At 53.6% G+C, this 21,842-nt stretch overlaps 1 protein-coding gene across 1 annotated transcript in view; it reads right to left on the bottom strand.

The window, feature by feature from the left end:
- Positions 1-20,904, bottom strand: part of RUNX3 (RUNX family transcription factor 3) — a 60,111-nt gene extending 39,207 nt beyond the window's left edge. The window contains exon 1 of the mRNA XM_047726950.1: positions 20,765-20,904. Coding sequence (XP_047582906.1) covers positions 20,765-20,822 — 58 coding nt within the window. The 5' untranslated portion in view covers positions 20,823-20,904. The remainder of the gene's footprint in view (positions 1-20,764) is intronic.
- Between the last annotated feature and the right edge of the window lie 938 nt (positions 20,905-21,842).

The raw sequence follows: 21,842 nt of genomic DNA, 5'->3' as shown, positions 1-21,842 counted from the left end.
GGATGTGGGCAGAGCCAAATAGAGACCTGAGCAGGCCCATTAATCCCTGCCTGGCATGTCTAGGCCATAGGCTCAGACACGGGGCACTTTGTCACTGTCTGTTGGCCTGCATTTGTCACGGGCAAGGATGTGATGTTTAGCACCTGTGTGTCTCTGACTGTACCTGAGGGGGCTTCTGGAAGGGAATCCTAGAAGGTGCTCAGACCTAGGGTGGGGGCTGGGCCTTCTTACTGCCCCATCTTTGAGGCTCAGTCAAATCAGGGCTGGCCTTGATGATGTGACATTCCTTCAGCTCCCAGAGGCCTGGCCCCATCCCTAGGGGCCAAGTGGAAATGTTCCCAGGCCTGTCCTCGGGGAGCCCTGCATCCGATGCAGGGAGCTAGGATGGACAGGAAGAGGAGAAATGGGAAGCAGATGCGGAGGAAGTTCTAGATCCGCTCGGTCAGCAAACACTCATTGAGCACCTTCAGCCCACGTGCAGGGGGCTGTCTTAGGTACTGGGGGTACTGCTGTGGACGACAGGCAGTTGCCCCACGCAGCTTTGATTCGGCCGGCAAGGCAGAGGATAAACCAGGAGGTAAACAGACAAACGCACCAATATTTGATAGCGTCTTGGGATGCTGGAGAAAATGATGAAGGCCAAGGGACAGAAGATGACTGGGTGGGGGGGCTGGGCGAGGAGGTGGTCTCCCTTACTTTAGAGCAGGTGCTCAGTGAGGGTCTCTCAGAGGAGGTGACATCTGAGCTGAGGCTGGAGGCTGAGAAGGACCCAGATGGAAGAAGGAAGAATTGCCTTCTCCCACCTGCTTTCTCCCACCCCCCTCTGGACTGGGCATGTCCACAGTTCCTAAAACATTTTCCGCCTTCTATCTCTTCTGCTTTTCTCACAATGGCCCTGAAAACCAGATGGGGAGACTTGAAGTACCCAATGTGCAGCTGAGGAAACCGAGGCTGGAGGTGAGAGGGGCTTGTAAAGTTTGATGCCTGAATGCCAGGACCAGACCCCGCCCCCTCCCTGGGGCCTGGGGCTCCTCCAGCCACCCCATCGGCCAGCTGGTTCCTCAATGCCCAGATCTGGGCAGGCTGCAGCCAGAGGGGAGTCAGGCAGTGGGCATTGTTTCTCTGGGGTCACGGGGCTGGAAACGTGGGCTGCTGGGCAGGGCCCGGGAGGGGCAGCAGCTAGGGGCTGGGCCGGGGTCCGGAGCGGAAGGCGCCCAGCCCTGATTGGAACAAGGTGGCTGCACTGGGGAGCCCAGCCTGGCGTCATTGATCTTGCCCGGTGTTCCAGCCACCAGGCGGGGCCAGCGCCGGGCAGGCTGCCGGCTTTCCCAGGTGTGGGGACACCCTGGGGGAATGGCTTTTCATGTGGTCATGGGGTAGGCAAGCCACCCAGCACGTGGGGGAAGCCAGGGCGTTGGGGGCACGCTGGCAGTTGGGCGGGGGGGCGTCCTGGAGACTTAAAATCCCACAGCCAGCAAATGTCAGGCTCTGGAGACAGGGTCACAGACTTGAGGCGCTGAGACTGACAACCTTAGAACCCTCGTCCCTGGAACTCAAATTAATTGAGTGCTCCCTGTGTGCTTGGCACTGTCACCATCACTGCACCCGAGGTGGTGGGCTCTGGTTTCACCCCCACATGGTACGCAGACAGGCTCAGCAGGGTAGAGGAACCTGCCTGCGGTTACACAGTTACAAGGCTTTTGTCCTAGAATATATGATCCCTAGGATCAGAGAGTCTTAGTGGGTGGGAATCACAGCTGGTCAACACTGGGAGGAGCGTGAAGATCCTTGAGTCCAAGTCCCTTATGCCAGAGAAACAGGTCGGAGGAGGGGACGTGGATTCCTGAGGTCACAGCATGGCCAGTGGCCAAGGTCAGGACTCACCACTCACCTTGGGAGCTTGGCTGGGCCCTGAATGTGGGGTCCGGGGGTCACACTTGGCCCCTTTGACCCTTAGTTAAGACCTATTCTCTCGCATGTTACCGAACTTTCTGGTAGGTAACTGACCGTTTCCTGCTAGCCCACAGGGAGTTCTTTGAAACATTTAATTGAATACCTCCTGTTGCAGGGAACCTTTCCTTCTAATCTTGCAATCCTTGTGGGAGGAGTTTGGTCATTGATGCAAGTCCTCTTGGAGCAACTGTCAGTTTAGCAGAGCAGGATGGGGTTAGGGATAGGGTTTGGAGAACTGAGGGCCTGGAACAGGGGAGGGATTAGCTCTTTGGGATTCTGCACAGCCAGCACCCCCATCTCTCTGTCCTCATCTCCTTCTACCTGCCCCCTCCCTATATGCAGCCACACTAGCTTTCCTTGCTGGTCCTTAAATACCAATCCTACCCCTACTGCTGGGCATTTGCCATAGGGTTCCCTTCCCTGGAGAGCCCCTCACATTCTGTTTGCATGGCTCCACTCACCACCTCAATCAGGTCACTGTCACCCTCTATGAAAGACCTTCTCTGAGGCCCTGTGCCTTGATAGTGGCAGAATAATGGTACCCAAAGGTGTCCACATCTTAGCCCCTCTAACCAATAACATGTGACCTTACACAGTGAAAGGGAATTTACAGGTGTGACGAAGGTTAACGACTTCAAGATGGGGAGCTTATTCTGGACTATCTAGGTGGCTCTAATTTTTCACAAGGGTCCTTGTAGAAGTGGAAGAGGGAGGCAGGAGAGAACAGTCAGTGGGTGATGTGACATGGAAAACTGAAAGGGTCACCATGCAAGGGAAGTGGGTGGCTTTTAAAAGCCCAAGGAGGCGAGGAAATGGATTCTCCCAGAGCCTCCAGAAAGAAACATAGCCTTGCTTATACCTTGATCTTAGCCCAATGAGACTCATGTAGGACTTTTGACCCCGCCCCCCCAGAACTGTAAGATGGTACATGCGTGTTGTCTGAAGCCACGAAAATTTGTGGTAATTTGTTATAGCAGCCCTAAGGAAATCAATACAGCCCTGTTCCTTGATTTATACTTCTTCAGCCCCTTTATCCTTGCCTGAGAGATTATGTCTCTACTCATGAACTATCTCTTCTCCCCCGTAGAATGTCAACTCCAGGCGGGAAGAGTTTTGTCTTTTCACTTGGTGTTGTCTTCTCAGTTAGAGTTGCCAGATTGAGCAAATAAAAATACAGAGAATCCAGTTAAGTTGGATTTAGGACCAACAACAGGCACTTTTCTCGTATAAAGTTATCACAAATATTGCAATTCTTTATACGTCTGAAACTCAGATAATTTGGGTGTCCTGTATTTGGTCTGGCAACTCTATCTCCAGTGCCTAAAAATATGCTTGGGTACCTGCAAGGGTCTCAGTAAACATCTGTCCAGTGAATGAAGTACATAAATTAATGAATGAATGTTAATTTCTAGTTTAGGAATCTGTTTGGTTTTCAGAATGCCTTCTGGATAAAGTGTATTTAATAGCAAATAATGGAGGCAAACCGTGTTCCGACCCTGGCTCCACACCTGGTGTGGTTCTGAGTGCGTTACAGTTGTTGCCTTGTTTGGTTCTTAGAGTAACCCGATGAGGTTATTAACTCATTTTCCAGGAGAGGATACTGAGGCCCAGGATGTTTCCCAACTTGCTCAGATTCTAGCAACCATTGAGTAGCTCAGCCAGGTGACTCAAAGCCTTTGAAGAACTTGGCCTGAAGAACATTCTAGGTTCATGTCCTGACACACTTCCCCACACACAGTAGATCCTCTCTAACAGCCCATGATGCCTTTGCAGGCGGTACCCTTCCCCATTCTGGGACTCCAGAACTCCTGCGTGTGCACCAAAGCCCCATCCAAATTTCCCTTCATTATGAGACCATGCTCCCAGGGTGCCTCGGCCCCTCTCTTTGCTACTCTTGTGGCCCCTCCCCCTGACACTGACCTCCCTGAGATCAGAGAGGGGTCACTTTCAGCTCTTTGGCTATGAAGGGTAGAGCCTGGCTCCAGGGAGGTGTCTAGAAACATTTGAAAATGGATGGATGGATGGATGGACGGATGGATGAATGAATGAGTGAATGACTGAATGAGGGAATGAATGGATGGAAGATGGAATGAATGAACATTCATCTATTTCACACTGGGCTTTAGTTTTAGAGTCTATTAAAGGACAAGAAGAGTCTCTCATCCTCCCACCCCATCTCTCAAAACACATTTTTTTTTGATTATAAGAATAATACACATTCATTAAAGAAAAATTGGAAAATAATAAAATTACGAAGAAGAAAATTAAAACCACCCATAATCCTGCCACCCAGAACAATTGTTAACATTTTGGTTTTTAGCCCTCTGGTGCTCCTACTGTACGTATAGATTTAATTTCTTCTCTCCTCCCCCGACCTCCTTCTTTTCTTTTCTAACACTGGGAACATATATTACATACTGTTTTCAACCTGCTTTTGAAACGTACCAACATATTGTGTATGTTTCCTGCCCTGCTCATCAAATCCTATCCCCCTTGGCAGGGCAAGCGTCTGTGCTGTAGGGCATGGGGGTGGGGCGGCGGGGCGGAGGGGGGATGGAGGAAGATGTGTGAAGACACCCTGCTTCCCCTGCTGGACCACCGTAGTGTTCCCTTGTGGCTGTCCCTTTCGGGTGTTTGTGTGTTTGTTATGAAGGCACTGCCGGGAACACCCTGGTATACACGTCTTAGCCCCATTCCAGATTCCTCCCTTAGGACCAGCTCTGCGCCAGCCAGTTCCACTGGGCTGAAAATACCCATTTATTCAGCCATTTGTCCACATTATGGTCTAAGGCTTATGGTTTCCATCCCAGATACTTAGATCCAACCAGAAGGGCCTCACAGATTACTGCAATCTGAGGGTGCTTGTGACCTCAGGCATGTGTAGACCTCATACTTGTTAATAATTCTCTACCTGAGCTCCCCACGTCCCAGGCCCTGTGCATCTCCATGTGTCCTCACAAGCACTCTCCAGGAGCCGGCATAGCTGTCTCCCATCTTACAGATGAGGATCCTGAGGGTCTGAGAACTAAGTGGCCTGGCTGAGGTCTCAGAGCGGAGACACAGGGCACCTGGGATCTGCCTCAGGTCAGCCTGATTCCAGGGGAGGATGACTGCCCCACCCTCCTGGGGCCACACCCAGGTAGACCACTGATTCTGCTCCATGAACTCTGGGCTTTCTAATCTAGGGCAGCAAAAACCCTGCCACTATTCCTGCTGGCTGCTCCCCAAGGGGTCACAGTCCAGCATCCCTGGGAAGCAAGGGCAGGGCTTTTGATCTAAAAGCTGGTGGCCAGATCCTGACCTATGTCCTGATGACACTGTGCCTCACCTCACCCTCTCCATCTGTAAAATGGGAGGGCAGATACTCAGGCGACAGCCCCCTGGGCTTGTGGCTGCTTCAGCAGAGTGGTGGCGATACTCAGTGCTGAGTCAAAGGGAGAAAGAACTGGTCAGATGCGCCACCTTGCCACAGACAGCCAAGCCTGGTCGTGGGGGTGGGGGGGGGGATACTGCAGTGAGGAGGTCTGAGTACTAGGCTGGGCACGGGGAACCTGACAGCCCCAGATGGAGCCTGACCCCCACCCCCCAGCCCTAGCAGATGGGAGGCTATTTTTTAACTGACCCCACAGGAAGAAGAGGCCAGAAATGAGTTCAGGGGGTTAACCCAGGGCCCCAGGGCCCCTTCCTATTTGCATCCTCTTCCTCCACTACCCACGGAGCTGTGTGGACTTCATCTGGAGCTCCCTGAAGCCTTCCAGAGCTCCCAGGTCAGACCGCTGGAGCTAGAAAGCCCCCATATGGCCCCAGAGAGATGTGTGGGGAATCTGAAACACCCAGAGCCTGCCTGCCTGCCTGCCTGCCACCGGGTTAGGCCACCTCCTCCCCTGCCACTTCCTGGGGACCCTCAGCAGCCCCTCCCTGTCTCAGCCTCAGTTTCCCCACCTATCAGATGATGGGTCCCCTGGAGGCATCTCTGAGGCCTCTCCTAGCTGGGAAACATAGTTCTCGGTTGAGGCCTGTACTCTGTGCCATCAGTCCGGGATTCCCGTGAAGCCTTGTCCCTCAAGCTCCAGCCCAGTGGACAGGGGCCACTGGCAGGTGTCTGGGGACTCCCAGGAAGAGGAGGGACTTCCTGGCCAGAGAAGCAGGACCATACTGGGTAGGGGTAAAGTAGCTTCCCCTTGTGGCCTCCCTCAGACCACATCACCAGGTGTCCTTTGGTCCCCACGGGCAGGGGTTCCTGAAAAGTCCGGGCATCTGTTTTAATGGGTGTGGCCACTCATGCGTGTTTGCCTGTGAGAGCGTGTGCGTGCTCCTAGGCGCATGGAGGGGGGGGATAGGGCGGGGCTTAAGGTGGAGGCGGGGCTTTGCTGAGCTGCGACAGAGGCCCCTGAGCTACGACTAAGGCCCCGCCCCACCACACCCACAGGTCCTACCCAGAAGCCCTCGCTGGTGCTGGTCTGACCCTTACGCTAAATGCGTGGGGGGGTAGGGGTTGCATGTCCAGGAGGGTAGGGGTCCCCCAAATGCTCTCTGGGCCTCAGAAGGCTGGGGCCCCAGGGGATCCGCAGCAGAAGCTGACTCTGACTTGCCTCCTTTTATTTACTGTGTGTTTAAAACAATGCTGTTAATACACAACATCACTGGGTCTCTCACACAGCACACCCCGACGCCTGTGATACAGCTGGTTTTGACCCTGGAACAATGTGAGTGTGGGGGTGCTGACTCCGGTGCAGCATATAAAAATCTGCCTGTAAACTTCGGCTCTCCCCAAAACTTAGTTACTCTTCACTGGAAACCTCACTGATAGCATAAACTGTCAATTAACTTGTTGTATGTCACATGTATTCAGTACCATAAAGTAAGCTGGAGAAAAGGAAACGTTACCAAGAATATGAGAAGGAAGAGAAAATACTTTAACAGTACTGTGCTGTATTTATGGTGAAAAATAATCTACCTGTAAGTGGATCCTTGAAGGTCAAAGCCGTGTTGTTTAAGGGTCAGCTCTAATATGAGCACGCTGGAAAAAATTGGAAGCTATAGAAAAACACTCCAAAAATGCTGAAGCCTGAAATCTGAGAGCCAGAGTGAAAACTCTGAGCCTTAATAGAATCGTATCCATTCTCACACGCTGAGCGTTTCACATGGGCTGCAGGGCGGAGCTGAGCACTTGTAATACTCTCTCAGTAAGTTCTCTGTACTGTCATTCTCTCCATTGTGCAGATGAAGAAACTGAGCCAAAGAGAGGGCAACTAGCCATAGGAGAGGGAGTGGCAGAGCAAAGATGCCAGGTCTGGCTAATTGGAAAGTGCAGATGCTCTCCAGGTCCAGAGCTGGGCTCCCTGAGCTGACTGTGTTTACTCATTCATTCCTCCCCCTGTATTTCCTGAGCCCCTCCTCTGACTTATATCTAACTCAGCACAGGGGGCTCGGTTGTGAACAAGACAGCCAAGGCCCTCATTTGAGCCCCCTGAATGGGCACAGGCTGAGCCCCAACCTTGAGCAACAGCTTGATCGCAAGTTCCGGTTGTCACTGACTGAGCCGTAGTCCTGTCTCCCCCAGTCAGTAGGGGCCACTGTGAGCTTTTCTTCAGCCGTGATGTATCTTAAAGCCCAGGTCGGAGGCCTGACGGGCCCACTGTCCATGTGGGGAGGAAAGCCATCAAGAGCCTACCTGCCACCTCCGGCCTACTCTTCTGAGCCAAGCCTCCCTGGGGCAGGAGCCTGAGTGTTGGCCTGGGCCCTGGCCCAGCCGGGGAAGGCAGAGAAGTCCAGATCCCCTCTTGTGCTTGGCTGGGAGGCAAGTCTCTGCTCAAAGTATGGGGCCGCCCCGGGAGTCTGAGCTTGTGTGTACCACTGAGCAGCCCCAGGCAGCCCTGCCCAGTTCAGGTCAGCCACTGGAAGGGCTTGTATGTCCCCAGATCCTTGAACTCGGTCTTCTCTTCCTGACAAAGCCCAGGACACCCAGCAGACCACCTGAGTGTTTGTCACTCCTCTCACGTGGAAAAAAAGCAACATGGGTCTGGGCTCCCTTGCCACCTGTGCTATATTTTTGGGGTCCGCCCATGTTCCCCCTCTCCTCAGAGCCAACTACCCAATCTGTGGCATTCAGTACAAAATGAAAATATAGGTTCCCTGTTGAAAAGGCAGGAAAAAAACTCCTAGCTTTCCTCCATAGTATCTCTTGACTTGTCATGATGTCTGTATTCGCTATTTAATGTTACGTTCCCTCGGACATGGGGACAGTGTGTGGTGAGTGCAGACCCTCAAAGACACTCCCCCCAACCAAACCTTGGCATATGGGTCATGTACCCCTGTCCTTCCCATGCCCACACTCACGTCTGGCCCTGCCTGTGTGGGCCGGATTAAGCCCAGGCCCCAAGTCCCTACATTCTCCTCTGTCTCATCCGACTTCACATACAAAGCACAAATCCAAAGACGAAATTATTAAGAATTTCAAGATGGCAGCCGCAGAGCATTAACCCAAGCATAGAGGACCCTTTTGAGCTCAGAGCCCTGGGGTCGCCCCTGGGGTTGCAGCCAGAGAAGCCACCCCTGCTTGAGGGAGAGTCCCAGCTCAGATATGAGTGTCACCCCACCCAACTCCTATCGCAGCCCCTGACATGAAGGGTGCGGGGGTAGGAAGTGTGGAGCAGACCACATGCATTCGGGAACTGTCTTTCATGCACTGGGCTGTGCCTGTGGAAGGGGTGGGCAGAGCCTGGCCTTGAACCCCCACTACACTGCTTCTAAACGACGTGATCTTAGACAAGGGCCTTCGTTTCTCATGTTCCTCCTCTGCCAAATGCGGACAAAAATATTGACCCTGTAGGGTTGTGAATCTTAGCGGTGATGTGTGTAAAGTGTCAGCCCAGTACCGGCGGAGTGAATTTCAGAGGTAAGTCAGGGCAGAGGAATGACCACCAGGCAAGAGTGGTGGACCCTAAAACAGGGGCAGAGGCACGTGTGGGTGTGTGCCCCTCACACCGCATGGGGCACCTAAGAGGGGAATTCCAGGGGACTTCTGCGAGATGTCTCCAGGCCAGTAGACTAGGGCAGGATGCTGGTGCACTCGGTGGGAGGGACCCCTAGGAGAGCTAGGGGGTCAGGGAGAGGAACCCAGAGGGAGAGGCCCCCGCCAAAGTACTCACAGTGCCATTACGAGAAGGATAACACAGGCCCCGCCTGGATGAGAAAGAAGCCCTTTGCTTGGGCCATGTATGGACCTGAGCTAGCCAAGGGATTTTGGCCTGCCTTTCTCGGAGCACTTTCCAAGCTCAGTTCTGGCCATGTTGTTCCATGCCCTCTCTAGGCCTCAGTTTCCCATCTACACCCTGGTGAAGAAGGGCCACCGTACATCATGTGTCTTCTGAACGGACCATACACTGTGCTCTACACATCTCCCTTCTTTGGTCCTGAAATGACAACAGGCCCATTTCTCAGATGAGAAAACTTGAAGCCCAGTGTTGACTCACCCAGCAAGAAAGGGGTTCTGATCAGCCAGGCTTGCGGAAGTGCTACCGGCTCTTCCTGGGAAGGGGACCAGTGGAAGCGAAGGAATGTTTCTCCAGGAAGAAGACCTCGATGAGCTCCTAGCCACGGTGCTGTGGTGAGGCGCACAGGCTCCAGATGCGGGCTGCGTGGGGTAGAACCCCAGCTGGGAGACCTCGGGCAGGTTAACCTCTCTGGCTTTCAGTTTTTTCATCTATAAAACTGACTTAATACTAGATTTGTCTCATAGGGTCGTGAGGATTCAGGGAGCAGAGGTGTGGAAAGCGCATCATGCCTGGCACTAGTAAGAGCTATATGTCAGTGTTTGCTGCTAATATCCTAACCATTTCCGAGCTGAGTTGTTATAATTGTTTCCTAGACAATTATGCATTTAGGAATTCCAATTTTGTACTTTTCCCTTTTGCACTGAGCATCCAGCTAATTTCTCTTTCAAGTCTTGAACAATTTCCTCTGTCCTTGAAAAAATAACTCCCTGCCCCCACGGGGCCTGTAGCCTGGGTGGACTGAACACGGCTCCCTGGAGCAGCTTTTCCCAAAGAGGGTTCCTTGGCACACCAGCCCGAGGAGGAGCCCATGTTCCTCAGCATTTTAAAGCCTCTGAAAAATCCTTCAGCAAAATACTCTGTCGAACATGGTTAGATACACTCTTCCCCAATCTTGTTTGGTCACAGAGCCCCTTTATTTCTGCTCAGCACCTGACACCATCCGCCGAACACACGGTGGGAGATGCCCCCCTCATTTCCTGGTTTCTAGGAAATGGCAGAGCCGAGCGAGCGAGAACTGTGAGTAATGCCCCTCACAGAGAGGCTTGGTTCCACCCCTGCAGAAATCATCTGCACTAAAGCTCTTCCCTCGCTCCTCTGCTCAGGTCCCCTGTGCTCTCCCCTTCACTGTCAGGTTCTGTCCCCACAGCAGCCTGGGGAGGTCAGTAGTGTCGCTATCCCCATCTCACAGATGAGGAAGTTGAGGCTCAGGGAGGTTAAGTGACCACACAGCCTACTGGCCGATCTGGGAGACAAACCCACAGCTTCTGATTCTGAACCCCACATTCTTTTTCTGAACATTGATAGGAAAAGCACAAATAGATTTCATTCTGCCAGGATCAATCTTCCCCAGTGATTTGCTTTTTAAAAATCTAAAGCGTTCCCCCCACCAACGACACACTGAATGTATTAGAAACTTAAAATCTTTAGTAACTTTTCACCTGATGACAAAGGCAATCCGTGCTTGCTGTGTATAAGATTTTTCAAACATTTTGAGTCGGAAACGGAAAAAGGCCATAATCTCATTCCAAGAGATAAAACTGGGTGAGCATTCGGGCCGACACTCTCCTTGATCTGCATGGCCCAACAAAGTAGCTGTTATGTCCAGGAGACTGTTTAAATTAAAATAATGAAAATGAAATAAGATTAAAAATTTGGTCCCTCAGTTGTGCTAGTTGTGGACTGGGCGGGCACATTTTTAGGGACACGTGGCAAGGAGCTACAGCATCGAGCAGCACAGACCTGGGACATTTCCATCATCCCAGAAAGTTCGGTTGGACAGAGCTGCTCTAGTCTCTTCCTAGACATAGCCCGATGTACGTGCATCGTGATTATTAACATTCCTGATGAGTTTTCTGGATATGTTGTATGTCTCTGCCTGGCCTCACCCATGGAGGGAAGAGATGCTCCAGAGACGAACACGAGACACAGGGAAAAACAGTCTCAAAGGAGATAGACCGAATGATAGCGGTTTTCTCTTGGGTGTCGCGATTACAGCTTATTTTCAAATTTCCTAGATCCTTCAGGAGATCTACAACATAAAATGCAGGTGGGGTGGGGATGTTGATGGATTTGTTTTTTTTCCCTCATTAGTTCTCGCTGCTTCTAAAAGCTTCAAGGTATGATCTTACCCGAGGCTTAACTTATTAGTAGTAGTGTTTCTTAGATTGTCGACTCATGAAGAGTGGGAGCCTGCACTAATTTGGTGTTTTATAAAACACCAAATTAGGAAAGGCAGACAGTGTTTTTTTTCTCAGGCCCAGGGCCCCCCACCCTAGGGCTGTTCTAGGTAGAGCTGGCTTCCTGGGCACCCAAGCCATGCAGTAGTTCACGGTGTCTTGCTTAGAAAAACCCCACGCTTAGTTTAATGCTCTGGGCTTGCCATCCTGAAATTCCTAATGATTTTTGTACAGGGGGCCCTGCATTTTCCTTTTGCGCTATGCCTTGCAAAGTGTGTCGCCAGCACCAGTGCTGGGATTCTCCCCAGGATGGGTCGTATTTTGACTCGGAATTATTGCCTTTGTCCTCCTCAGACCACAGATGTGCCCATCCGTGGAGCACTCACTCTACGTGCCTGAGAACAAGTATGCTTCGGTCTCTCAGACATGTGCCTAGAGAGTGACAAAAATAGGGCTTGCAAGTGGGCGCGGGAGGGCCCCTGTGGTCTCTGTTCACACACGTACCCATGCTCAAGGTGCACGTCTACGCTGGCCTATTTCAGAGGCGGCCTGGTGCATCACGGGATGCTCTGTCCCACATCACTGCCCAGCTTAGATCCTGCCTGGATTCCCTGCCCTGAACTCAATGCCCGACCTCTAGGCCTGGCCCACCTCTCCTCTGGCCTCTTCCTCCTCTACTTTCCCACAAGACCCACAAGCTCTCCAATCTCTAAGAAACCCGTTCTATGTGGCGTAGATCCACCCCTTAACCCATACCATTAATTCTGCCTGGATCACCAATGTTCCTTCCTTCCCAGACCTACTCATCTCAGACTCTACCCTTCCTGGGAAGCCTTCTGGAAGTGTTTGAGAAGGGCCTAGAGGTGTGTTGGTTGAATAGAGGAGGTTATAAATCACTTTGGCACCTGGGGGTGTCAGGGAGGGCTCCAAGAAGTGGTAAGTTCCCAGGCCTTCAGGAAGAAGAGATGTCTGCCAGGTAGAAGGAAGAGTTTTGCTGGGTGGGCTTTGATGACAGACAGATTCTCACATGCATTTGGGCTTCACCAGCTACCAGCTGCATGACCTTGGGTGAGTCCCGTCCCTTTGCTGAGCCTCAGTTTCCCCATCTATAATAACAATAACTCCTAGTGCATGGATTACTGTAGAGATGAAGTGAAATGAGATACTCGTGCAAAGACCACACAGGGCCTGGCATACAGTAAGTCATCAGCAAATGCGGCTCCCATATCCCTTCCTCATTGCCTTTCTTCTCCTAAATAACTACTTTCGGCCAGTCATACCGTCACTGAGTCTGTTCATGTATTCATTTCTGCAACACAGGTAGGGATAGCTGTGATGAAGATTTAATGAGGTCATGGGAGCATTTATGGAAGTCTCAGAAGGCTGAGATTTTACATGAATAGGGAGGGCATAGACCAGAGGGATGCTGGCCTATCTCCCTGGGGCATTTTCCAGAGGCAAACTCTTTCCACTTATCACTAGAACTTTGGCTCTGGTGGTGGTGGGGGGTGGGGTGGGCTGGGGTTAGGGATCTTTGCCTTTCATTTGCTCCTGTATCCCCAGTTCCCAGAACAATGTGTGGCATGTGTACAGTTGATGCTCAATAAATATCCATTGGAAGATCAGCGGCGCCAACTGGACCTCATCACGTCCCAAGTCCTGGACATGCCAAGAATACTGTCTCCAGATTAGGATCACAATGTAAGCCGCACGCATTTCTGAGTACCTGCTGTGTACATGGTTCTGCCCAGCCCAGGGCAGACCCTTCCTCTGCATCCTAAAGAGGTAGGCCCAGGGGGAAGATGACAGACACGGTGATTTGGCAAGAGGAAGAGAGAAGAGGGGTAACCAGCAGGTCCTGGGCTGGAAGTTCAGTGTTTAAAGATTTAGAAAACACCAATCACCAAATAATTAGGGACAAAAGCTCCCTGCCATGATTGCACCATGTAGCATTAACTACAATGTTTGAGTGTTTTCCTTCCAGTCTTTTTTCTAAAGCTGCCTTGCACTCAGAGCTGGCTTCCTCTCCTCCTTGGGAAGGTAAGGGCTGCTCCATAGAGGACCTCTGGGGCCCCTACCATTCCTAACATGGGGCTCCTCACTCCAACCTTCCTGGACCAGATAGATCTACCTAAAATAGGAGGGTGTGCAGAACGCTGGCAGGGACTTTGCAACAGCCCCCTTCCTCCATGGGCAGGGACCAGGACTCAGGTCCACTGAGGGGGGACTGCAGGGAAATTCTCAGCATGGGGGGCACTTTCTGGGACTGTGGGGGTTTTGGTGCCCAGGCAAACTAAGTTTCAGGCAGGGGCATGACCAAAATGGACCTTTCCTCTCCTCTCCACCCCCCTACATTTCACCCTGTTTTCCATCTGAGGGCTCCGAGTTTCCCCTTCCCTTAATACCTTCTTCTAGCTCTGTACCCAACCTCCTCTCTCAACTAAGGTGAGCGCCTGGCTGGCTCAGTCCGTGGAGCATGAGACTCTTGATCTCAGGGTCATGAGTTCGAGCCCCACGTTGGGTGCAGAGATTATCTAAATAATTAAAAACTTGAAAAAAAAAAAAAAAAGGTGAGCAGACCAGCAGACCCACTGGTTCCAAAGTATCATGACTACAGGGACCCAGATGGGCGCCCTAGAGCAGCCAAGTGCTCCAAGTGAAATTGTGGTCACCAGGTCATAGACTGAAGGATGTTTTTGGTGGGGGGCGATTTTGGTCACCCCTACAAATCGTAAGTTATGGGCATCCACCCTTTCCGCCCACATGTAAGTCTGAACCTTTTGCCAAAAACACTTCCCAGACGCAAAAGAAAACCCCAAAGAGGAACCTAAACCTTCATGCCTGCGGTGCCGATTGGACGGGAGCACTTGGGCTCCCACCAGCAAGCGTTTCAAAGAATGAGCCAGCCGGCAAAGGGGGAAGTGAGGGGCCCTGCTGGAAACCTCCCAGGCTGGTCAGTCCTGGTTCATTCAATCGCTTGCCCATTCATCCTCACTTTCCTCTACCCATTTAGCAAAAAAACCCTGGGTGGTCCTTCTCGACACACACAAGGGGGGGCGGTGATGGTGAGTGATGGTGGGGCAGGGCATTCCCAAGGCCTGGAGGGGACAGGGGAAGGACCCAGGGAGGCACCCCAGGGGGGCGGCCAGTAAGCTGGGCCTTGAGAGGAGACAGGCAGCTGTCTCACTTTCCCTATCCCGTTCAGAGTCAGACAGGCTCCTGCCCAGGATGCAGGGGAGGGGACATTAAATAGCCACAGTCCCAGCCTTTATGGATGGCTTGGCTCTGCACCAGACCCCCATTAAGCACATAATATAAATTCTCTTTGAATCCACCCAACAAGTTTTGAATTGGCTACTGTTTGTTCTCCCCATTTTAAAGATGAGGAAACTGGGCTCAGAGAGGTGAAGTGCTTTGTCTAAGGCCACACAGCGGGGAAGTGGCAGTGCCCGGCTACAGCTTGGGCTTGTAACCACATTTTATGTTGCCTTATCCCCAAAGAACGCCCCCTTTCTACCACCCTCCCAGAGAGCCCTTGACAAGGGGCCCCACGGTCTCTCTACAGTCTCCTCCATGCTTACCCCTCTCCGGCCCTGAGAAAACCAGATGTGGGAACATCTGCCATGGCATGTGATGAAACTGGAGATGCAGAGCGTGGCCCCAGCCCAACCGGAGACAAGACAGTGAGCCCTTGCTGCCTGCCAGCCTATGCACGGGGCTCCAGGGCAGGTCCCATTCACTACGGGAAAGCTCCCTTGGAGGTCCGTGCTCCCAGCCCTATCGCACAGAGGAGGAAACTGAGCTCAGAGAGGTGAATTAACATGTTGCCTGCTAAACAGCTCTGACCTGGTCAGCCTGACTCCTACACTGTGTGCCAGGTGGAAGGTTGTCTCTGGGTAGACAAGAAAACTTGCCACTGGATTCAACCTGACACAAGGCCAGACTCCTCTTCGGACCTCCGTCTCCCCATCTATTTAGTGAGGAGGTGGCACTCTCTGTCTGCCTGGTCCAATATTTTCCTGCATTGGCTCACTGTTTCTGGTTCTTGTGACTTCTCAAGGTACGACCAGGTCTCACTCCCACCCCAGGCCCACAGTTCCTAGAGTCATCCGCGCCCGCCCCTTGCACAGGGCGGGTTGGGGGCTGCCTTTGGGAGGGGCTACTTCAAGGCCAATGACAGAGGGCCCAGGCCTCACTGGGGGCTAAAGCTCTTCCTTCCTTCCTTCCTCCCTCCTCTTACTTCCACCAAGTAAGGCAGGATACGGGGAATTAGGTGGGCACCAAGGCTGGCCCTGGGACTGAGAGCTTAGAGGAGGCCAGGGTCCCTTGGTGGTGGCAGGTGGTCCTGGGGAAGATTCCTGGCAGAGCGGGTGTTTGAGCTCAGTTTTGAAGATGGGATAAGACTCCTCAGCTACCAAGAGGGCACACTCTGGGTGACGGATTTGAGGATGGGCCTGCAGATAAGGCGTTTCCAGGAGACAGGAATAAGGACTGGTGTTTCTGCTGCCTGGCCCTCCCCTACCCCCAGCCAAACTCTGAGGCCAGGCCTCAGTTTCCCCTCCTACTGAGCAGTCTGGACTGGCTCAGAAGCAAGGCTGGGATCAGAGGATGCTGCTCCCCTCTGCCTCTCAGAGCCTTCTGGAAGGTCAGGTTTTCAGGCCCTATTGCTCAGGGGCATCCTTCTCCCAGCTCCCCTCCCCTCCGTAACCTCCCCCACTCCCTCAGGCAACCAAGTAAGCCTCAGCTTTGATGCGGCCACCTCAAGCCTCAAGGCCCAGGCGTCAATGGGCCCTCTATGTGACCAGTGGGGCCGCTGGGGGCCGCCAGCTGCCGTCGTGGGCGTGGGTAAGGCCTGGACACACAGTCCCACTGTGTGGGGCTGGTTCATGTCCGCCCAAACCCTGTGGCCAGTGGGGGGCTCCCAGGAATGTCTCCCTGGGGGGGCACTTTGGACAGACAGGGTGGTCTGGGGAGACGGGGTTGTGCAGGGCGGCCTCGGGAGCCCCCGTCAAAGGGGCCCAGAAGACGTGGCGCCAGGTAAGCACCATAGTGGGCGTGGGGTGACTGGCGGTCTGTCTGGTCAGTCCGCTCATCTCCCAGGGTTGGCGGGGGAGAGGGAGGCTGCCATGGGCACACCACTCAGGGTGACCCACTGTCCTGCGGTGCCTGGGGTCTGGGACTTTCAGGGCAAAAGCCAAGAGAGTCCCCTGTTGGCTTAGGAAAGGATAGTGACTGACCTCCTTAGTCTGGACAGTTTCCTCCCTGTCCGGTGACCTCTGAGTCAGACCATGGGGGCTAGAGCTGCCCAGTGCCATTTTGTCCACCCCCTGCCTCCACCCAGGCCTGCCTCATGCCTGAGAGGCCATTTTCCGTCTCTCACAGGCGTCTTAACAGGAGGAGCTGCCAGCCGACTACCCAACCACTGCTGAGAGGATCTTGGCGGGATGGGTGGCCCAACACACCGGCTGTCCGTTCACTTCCGCAGGCTCCAGCCACCCTGGGGGTGCCCAGAGACAGCTCATTCCCGTCTCCACACCTTTACCCCAGGCTGTTCTCTCTCCTGGAATTCCTTTCCCCCTCTGTCACTTCTTCACCCAACCAAGACCAGCCTGAATGTCATTTCACCAGGGGAATTGTTCTCCTTATCCCCAGGTGGGCTAGTCTAGTCCCCTTCGTTGAACTTCTAGACCCCCCATTCTTCCCTCCTCATAATATCGATCACACCCCAGCGCAATTTTTCAGTTTCCTCATCTCTTTCCACACCTGACTTTGAGCTCTTTAAGGGCAGAGAGCTTGACCCAGTCACCCTCATATCTGAGATCCCAGCACAAGGCCAGCCTCAAGGAAATTGTAAGAATGAGGGTGTTTATTTGCGATGTCCTCTGTGCCAGGCACCCTGCTCATTGAATTCTCTCCAGAGCCCCTTGAGTTCGGTATAATCATCATCCCCATTTTATTTATGGGGAAACAGGTACAGAGAGGTGAAATGACTTGCCCCAGGCTACACAATTAGCAAGGGGCAGAGTCAGATTCTGGAGCCTGGACTCAAATCCCTGTGCTCCACTCCCTGAGAAGTTTTTGTGTAATTACTGGATAAGTGGAAACATTTGCCTCTCTTGGTTCTCCTGAATGCTACATGTTGCAGTTCAGACCCGTTTCCTCCAGTTTCCTCCCCAGAAGGGTACCCCAGTGGGGAGAGCTATTGCCTGCATGGGTGTGGTTAAGGGGTGTGCTGCGAGGGGGACGCCCCAGAGAAGGGCCTCACGGGCAGTTTAGGACAAGGGTGCCGGCCTTCCACGGAGCTGTGGATGGGCCCTTGGTCATCCCCAGGGCCATTGCCTGTGTTTATCAGATGGGGAAACTGAGGCCCAAAGAGAGGAACGGACTTGCCCGTAATCATGCAGTACATTTGAGTCAGAGCCATCAGCGTCTCCATTTCTCAAAAAAAGGAATAAATACCCTTTGCCAGGGGCTAGTCCCGGCAGAGGAAGAGGGGGAAGAATGGAGAATTGTTGGGGGCCTAGGGGTGCTCCAGGAGGTCCCTGTGCCCTCTCTCTCCTTCCATTTTGGTGCCTGGAACTCTACTGTCAGTCTGCCAGCTTCCTGGGTTGAGTCTTGTCCTCTTTCCTCCTCACCCTCTACTTCACGGCCTCCGCCCTCTTCCTAGTCCTCTTCTCCCTAGGGAACTGAGGTGCGTTTGGGAGTTGGGGATCCACGAGCTTGGGGTCCCAAGGACGCGCCCCCCCCCCGGCCGCCCTCCTGCTGAGGGGCTAGGCCTGGAGGTCCTGCTCGCATGGAATTCGGGATGTCTGCGTGCTGGGGTGGGAACGCGGGACAGCTTTCCCGTCACAAACCTCCAACTAAAATGCAGCGTCTCCTTCCCCAATGATTTTGTCCCCAGTGGAAATCACAGATGTTCTTCTGTGTCGTGAGGGCTGAGGCGGAGGATCTGGAAATGCCATTTTCGCTTGTCACCGCCGTGTGGTGGCCGTTGCTAGAGCTCCTGAGCTCTTTGCGCTCCGTGTGTCACGACAGAGGCATGAGGTCACAGTCTTATCACTTAACTTTTTTTACAGCTTGATAATTGTATTTCCACAGATCTGCTCTGCATAGTCCTTCGGATTTGGTTTCATGCCCTTAAAAAGTGTGACTCTGAGAAGGCGTCTATAGGCTTTCTGAGGCTCCAGAAAGATCTGTGGCTCAGAACGGGTTAACGACCCAGCGTGGCTCAGTGTGGAGCCCAGCATTTTACCACCCAGAGGTTAGCTCTCTCTGGGGACAGACTCGGCAGCGGCAGCCCTGTAACTTTTGGGGGACAGATCACCCAAGTAAGCGTGCTGTAAGCAGGACGTGGGGAATGGAGCTGGGCAGGAGAGACGGGGCCAGCCAGTGTGGACCAACGCCTCAGACCCCAGACCTGGAACCATCCACATGGACCCTGGCTTACAGAGCACATCTATGTCCCTGCCCACCAGGAATCAGCCTCTTGTCTCTGGGTGCACATGGGGCCCAAAGCCACCAGCTCTCCTCTCGATTGCCCTCCGAGCTGCTCTCTGCCCTCTCCATGGCCTCAGGAACCCATCTTAGGCGGCAGCTCCCTTAGTCTAGTCTCCCCAGATTCCTTTGTTTTAAACCCTACATTTCTCCATCTTGCTCATGGAGAGAGAAACACAGATTACAAAGACCCAGCAAATGGTTTTTATAAACTCTTATTTTCTTGCCACAGACTGCCTTTAATTAGCTTTGGGGACTACAAAGGGAATAGCGTTATAATAGGAGCAGCTTGAAGGAAGGAGCCACGGCTGTCAGCTCCCAGACCTGAGGCTGTTGCTTGTCACCAGCCACAACCAGGTTTGGCGGGAGTGCATCCGCTTCAGGGATGGCAGACCCCCACCCTTTCGCACCCCCACCCCCAGCCCCCATCTGCAGCCGTACAACCTGCCTCAGCTTCTCTCCAGAGAGGAGGAAAGGGTCCCACCTCAGATAAGCCCTTGAAGAAACCTTTAAACAATAAGAACCCAAATGTGCCTCTGCCCCTGCCCCTGCCCAGAGCTGGCCTCCCAGGGACTGGCTCTGAGTCACTCTGTTAGCCGGCAGCGGGACAGGCTGACAGGCAAAAAGGCAGACAGTCAGACCATCTTCTGTATCTCAGCTGACCACCTCAGCTGAAGAAAGGCAACACCAGTGCCCCTCCCCACCCCCCAGTCCTTGGAGTTTTAGATTCCATTCAGCCCCTCTGTTCTGGAGGAGAGCCTGTCTCTGTGTACAATCCCGAGGCACTACCCTCATCCCCAGCCCATCCCCAGCCTCAGACGACCAGAATGCCACAGCCAGAGCTTCTCCATCTGGGACCATGACAGGTTACCTTCCTTGCCTAAGGCCACTGAGCGAGGTAGTCGAGACCTGGGGACTCAAGCTCAGGGCCTCTGGACCCCCAGTCTCAGGTGTCACAGCCCCATCTGGACTCCTGCTGAGGGGCAAGGGGGAGGATGGTAGCCGGCCGATGTCTGAGGTCAGGGCTCATCAGCCCTAAGAGCCAGGCAGAGGCAGGAAAAGTCTCCCCCCGAGTCCCAGCCTCCATCAGAGCTTCCAAGTGGGGGATCCTGGAACCCTATCCATTTTGAAAGAGCCCAAAACTCTGGGTCGCTTTAGGCCACGAATAGAGGCAAGAGCCACCTAGAAACACTTTCTTCTCCCCTGCGGCAGAGTCTGTAAACCTTCCCCAGGCCTGCTTCCCCGACGCTCAGCCAGTTTCTTGCGTCCCAGAGCTATGCAAGTTCTCCACAAATGCCTGTAGCCTCCTTCTCCTCCCTCTGCTTCCCGCCGCCCAGGATGACTTGGAAAGCCTGGGAGAGATCCTCAGAAAGATCTCCAGATTCATGGCTCTTGACAGAAGCTGGCCTGGCTCTAGGAGACCTGAGTGTGTCCCGGAGCCTGCGTCTGCCTGAGCTCAGGTGGAGGGTCTGAGCTCCCCGGGTGGGCCAGGGGCTAGGGCTGCAGGGTCCCGGAGCCCCGTCAGTGAGGCAGGAAGCCTCAGGTCACAGGAACACCTTCCATGTCCTCACCACCTCAGGACCCTTCGAGGTTGGCCGCTGAGGTCTTGCGGCGTCCATTTCCCCCACCACTTACTGTCCCCACCAGCTGAGGATAAAAGTCCCACAAAAGTCCACTCCAGGAGACCACGGAGGCCACCAGCCCCTCTTCCCACCTCAGGCTTTCAGGAGTCAGCCGACATAGGTAGGCAGGCCGTGCACTTGAAGGCAGCCTGGGTGGTCGGTGGAGGGACGCGGTCCGGGACCTGGCCACAGCTCCCCACCCAAAAGGATCAGCCCAGGGCCCTGGGCAATAGTTACTCACCGCGGATGAAGGTTGGCGAGTAGGTCGGGAAGGAATCGAAGATGCTGTTCGATGCCATGCCCCTCTCTGAGGAAGGCGAGAAATCAGACCTTCCGGGGGTTGGCTTGGGATTGACTTGGTTGGCTGTTGTTTTATTTTTTCCTTGTTACTTTTTGAAAATAAAAGGGGGGGTTAGTGGTGTCGTTTTTTGTTTGTTTTTTTTTTGTTGTTTTGTCTCTTTTTTTCCCCTATTGCTACGAAAAAGAAAAAAGGAAAGAACGCGAGAGTGTGTGTGTGTGAGCGAGAGAGAGAAAAAAAAAAATCCCCAAGGAAAGTAAGTTTCTGTTTGTACCCAAGAATTTGGATTCCCAGTCCCACAGGAATGTCTAGCCACAAATTTTCAACAGAAGCGTATGCAGAGTGTATCATTAGATGGCGGGAAGGAGACTTCGGCAGCCAGGGCGGAGGAGCGTGCTGGGCAGCGAGAGCAGAGCCAGGCCCAGCATCAGCGCCACGGGGAATGAATGAATGAGGCTCGCCCCTGACAGAGCTCGGGCTCCAGTGGGTGCGAGGGCGGCCCGGGGGTGGGGAGGACCAGGAGCCAACCAGCTCCCGCGCAGGGCCCTGAAGGCGGCTGAGGGCCTGGCCCTGTGGTTCTGTGGTTGAGGGACTAGGCCTTCACAGTGTCAACCCAACCTCAGCTCACAGGATGCAAGAAGCCAGCTCGCGGCCTTGGCCCATTGGCTGGGCTGGGGTCACCTGGGCTGTGATGTCATGGCCTCTTGGAAAATTCTGTGGCTGCCTCTCTCTTTTTGGAAAAAAAGAAAAAGAGAGAGAGAGAAGGAAAGAAAGAAAGAGAAAGAGAAGGGGGAAAAAAGTGATGGCTTTTATTTGTGGCCTCAGCACGCGGCCCAGGAGCAGAACTGAAAGCAGGCAGAGGGGGTGGCTGGGCGGTGGTTTGGATCCTGTAAAGGAGACTCATTTTTAATTAAGGCCAGTGTTGGCCTGGGCGGGCTGGGAGCCCCTAGGGCCCTCACCAGACCCACCAGCGGGTGGTAGGGCTCCCCGCCATGCCCTCCGCCCCGGGGCTGCGGCTGAC

The sequence above is a fragment of the Lutra lutra genome, chromosome 4 (assembly GCF_902655055.1).
Source record: "Lutra lutra chromosome 4, mLutLut1.2, whole genome shotgun sequence".
NCBI lineage: Eukaryota > Metazoa > Chordata > Mammalia > Carnivora > Mustelidae > Lutra > Lutra lutra.
This window is presented reverse-complemented; position numbering and strand designations above follow the sequence as displayed.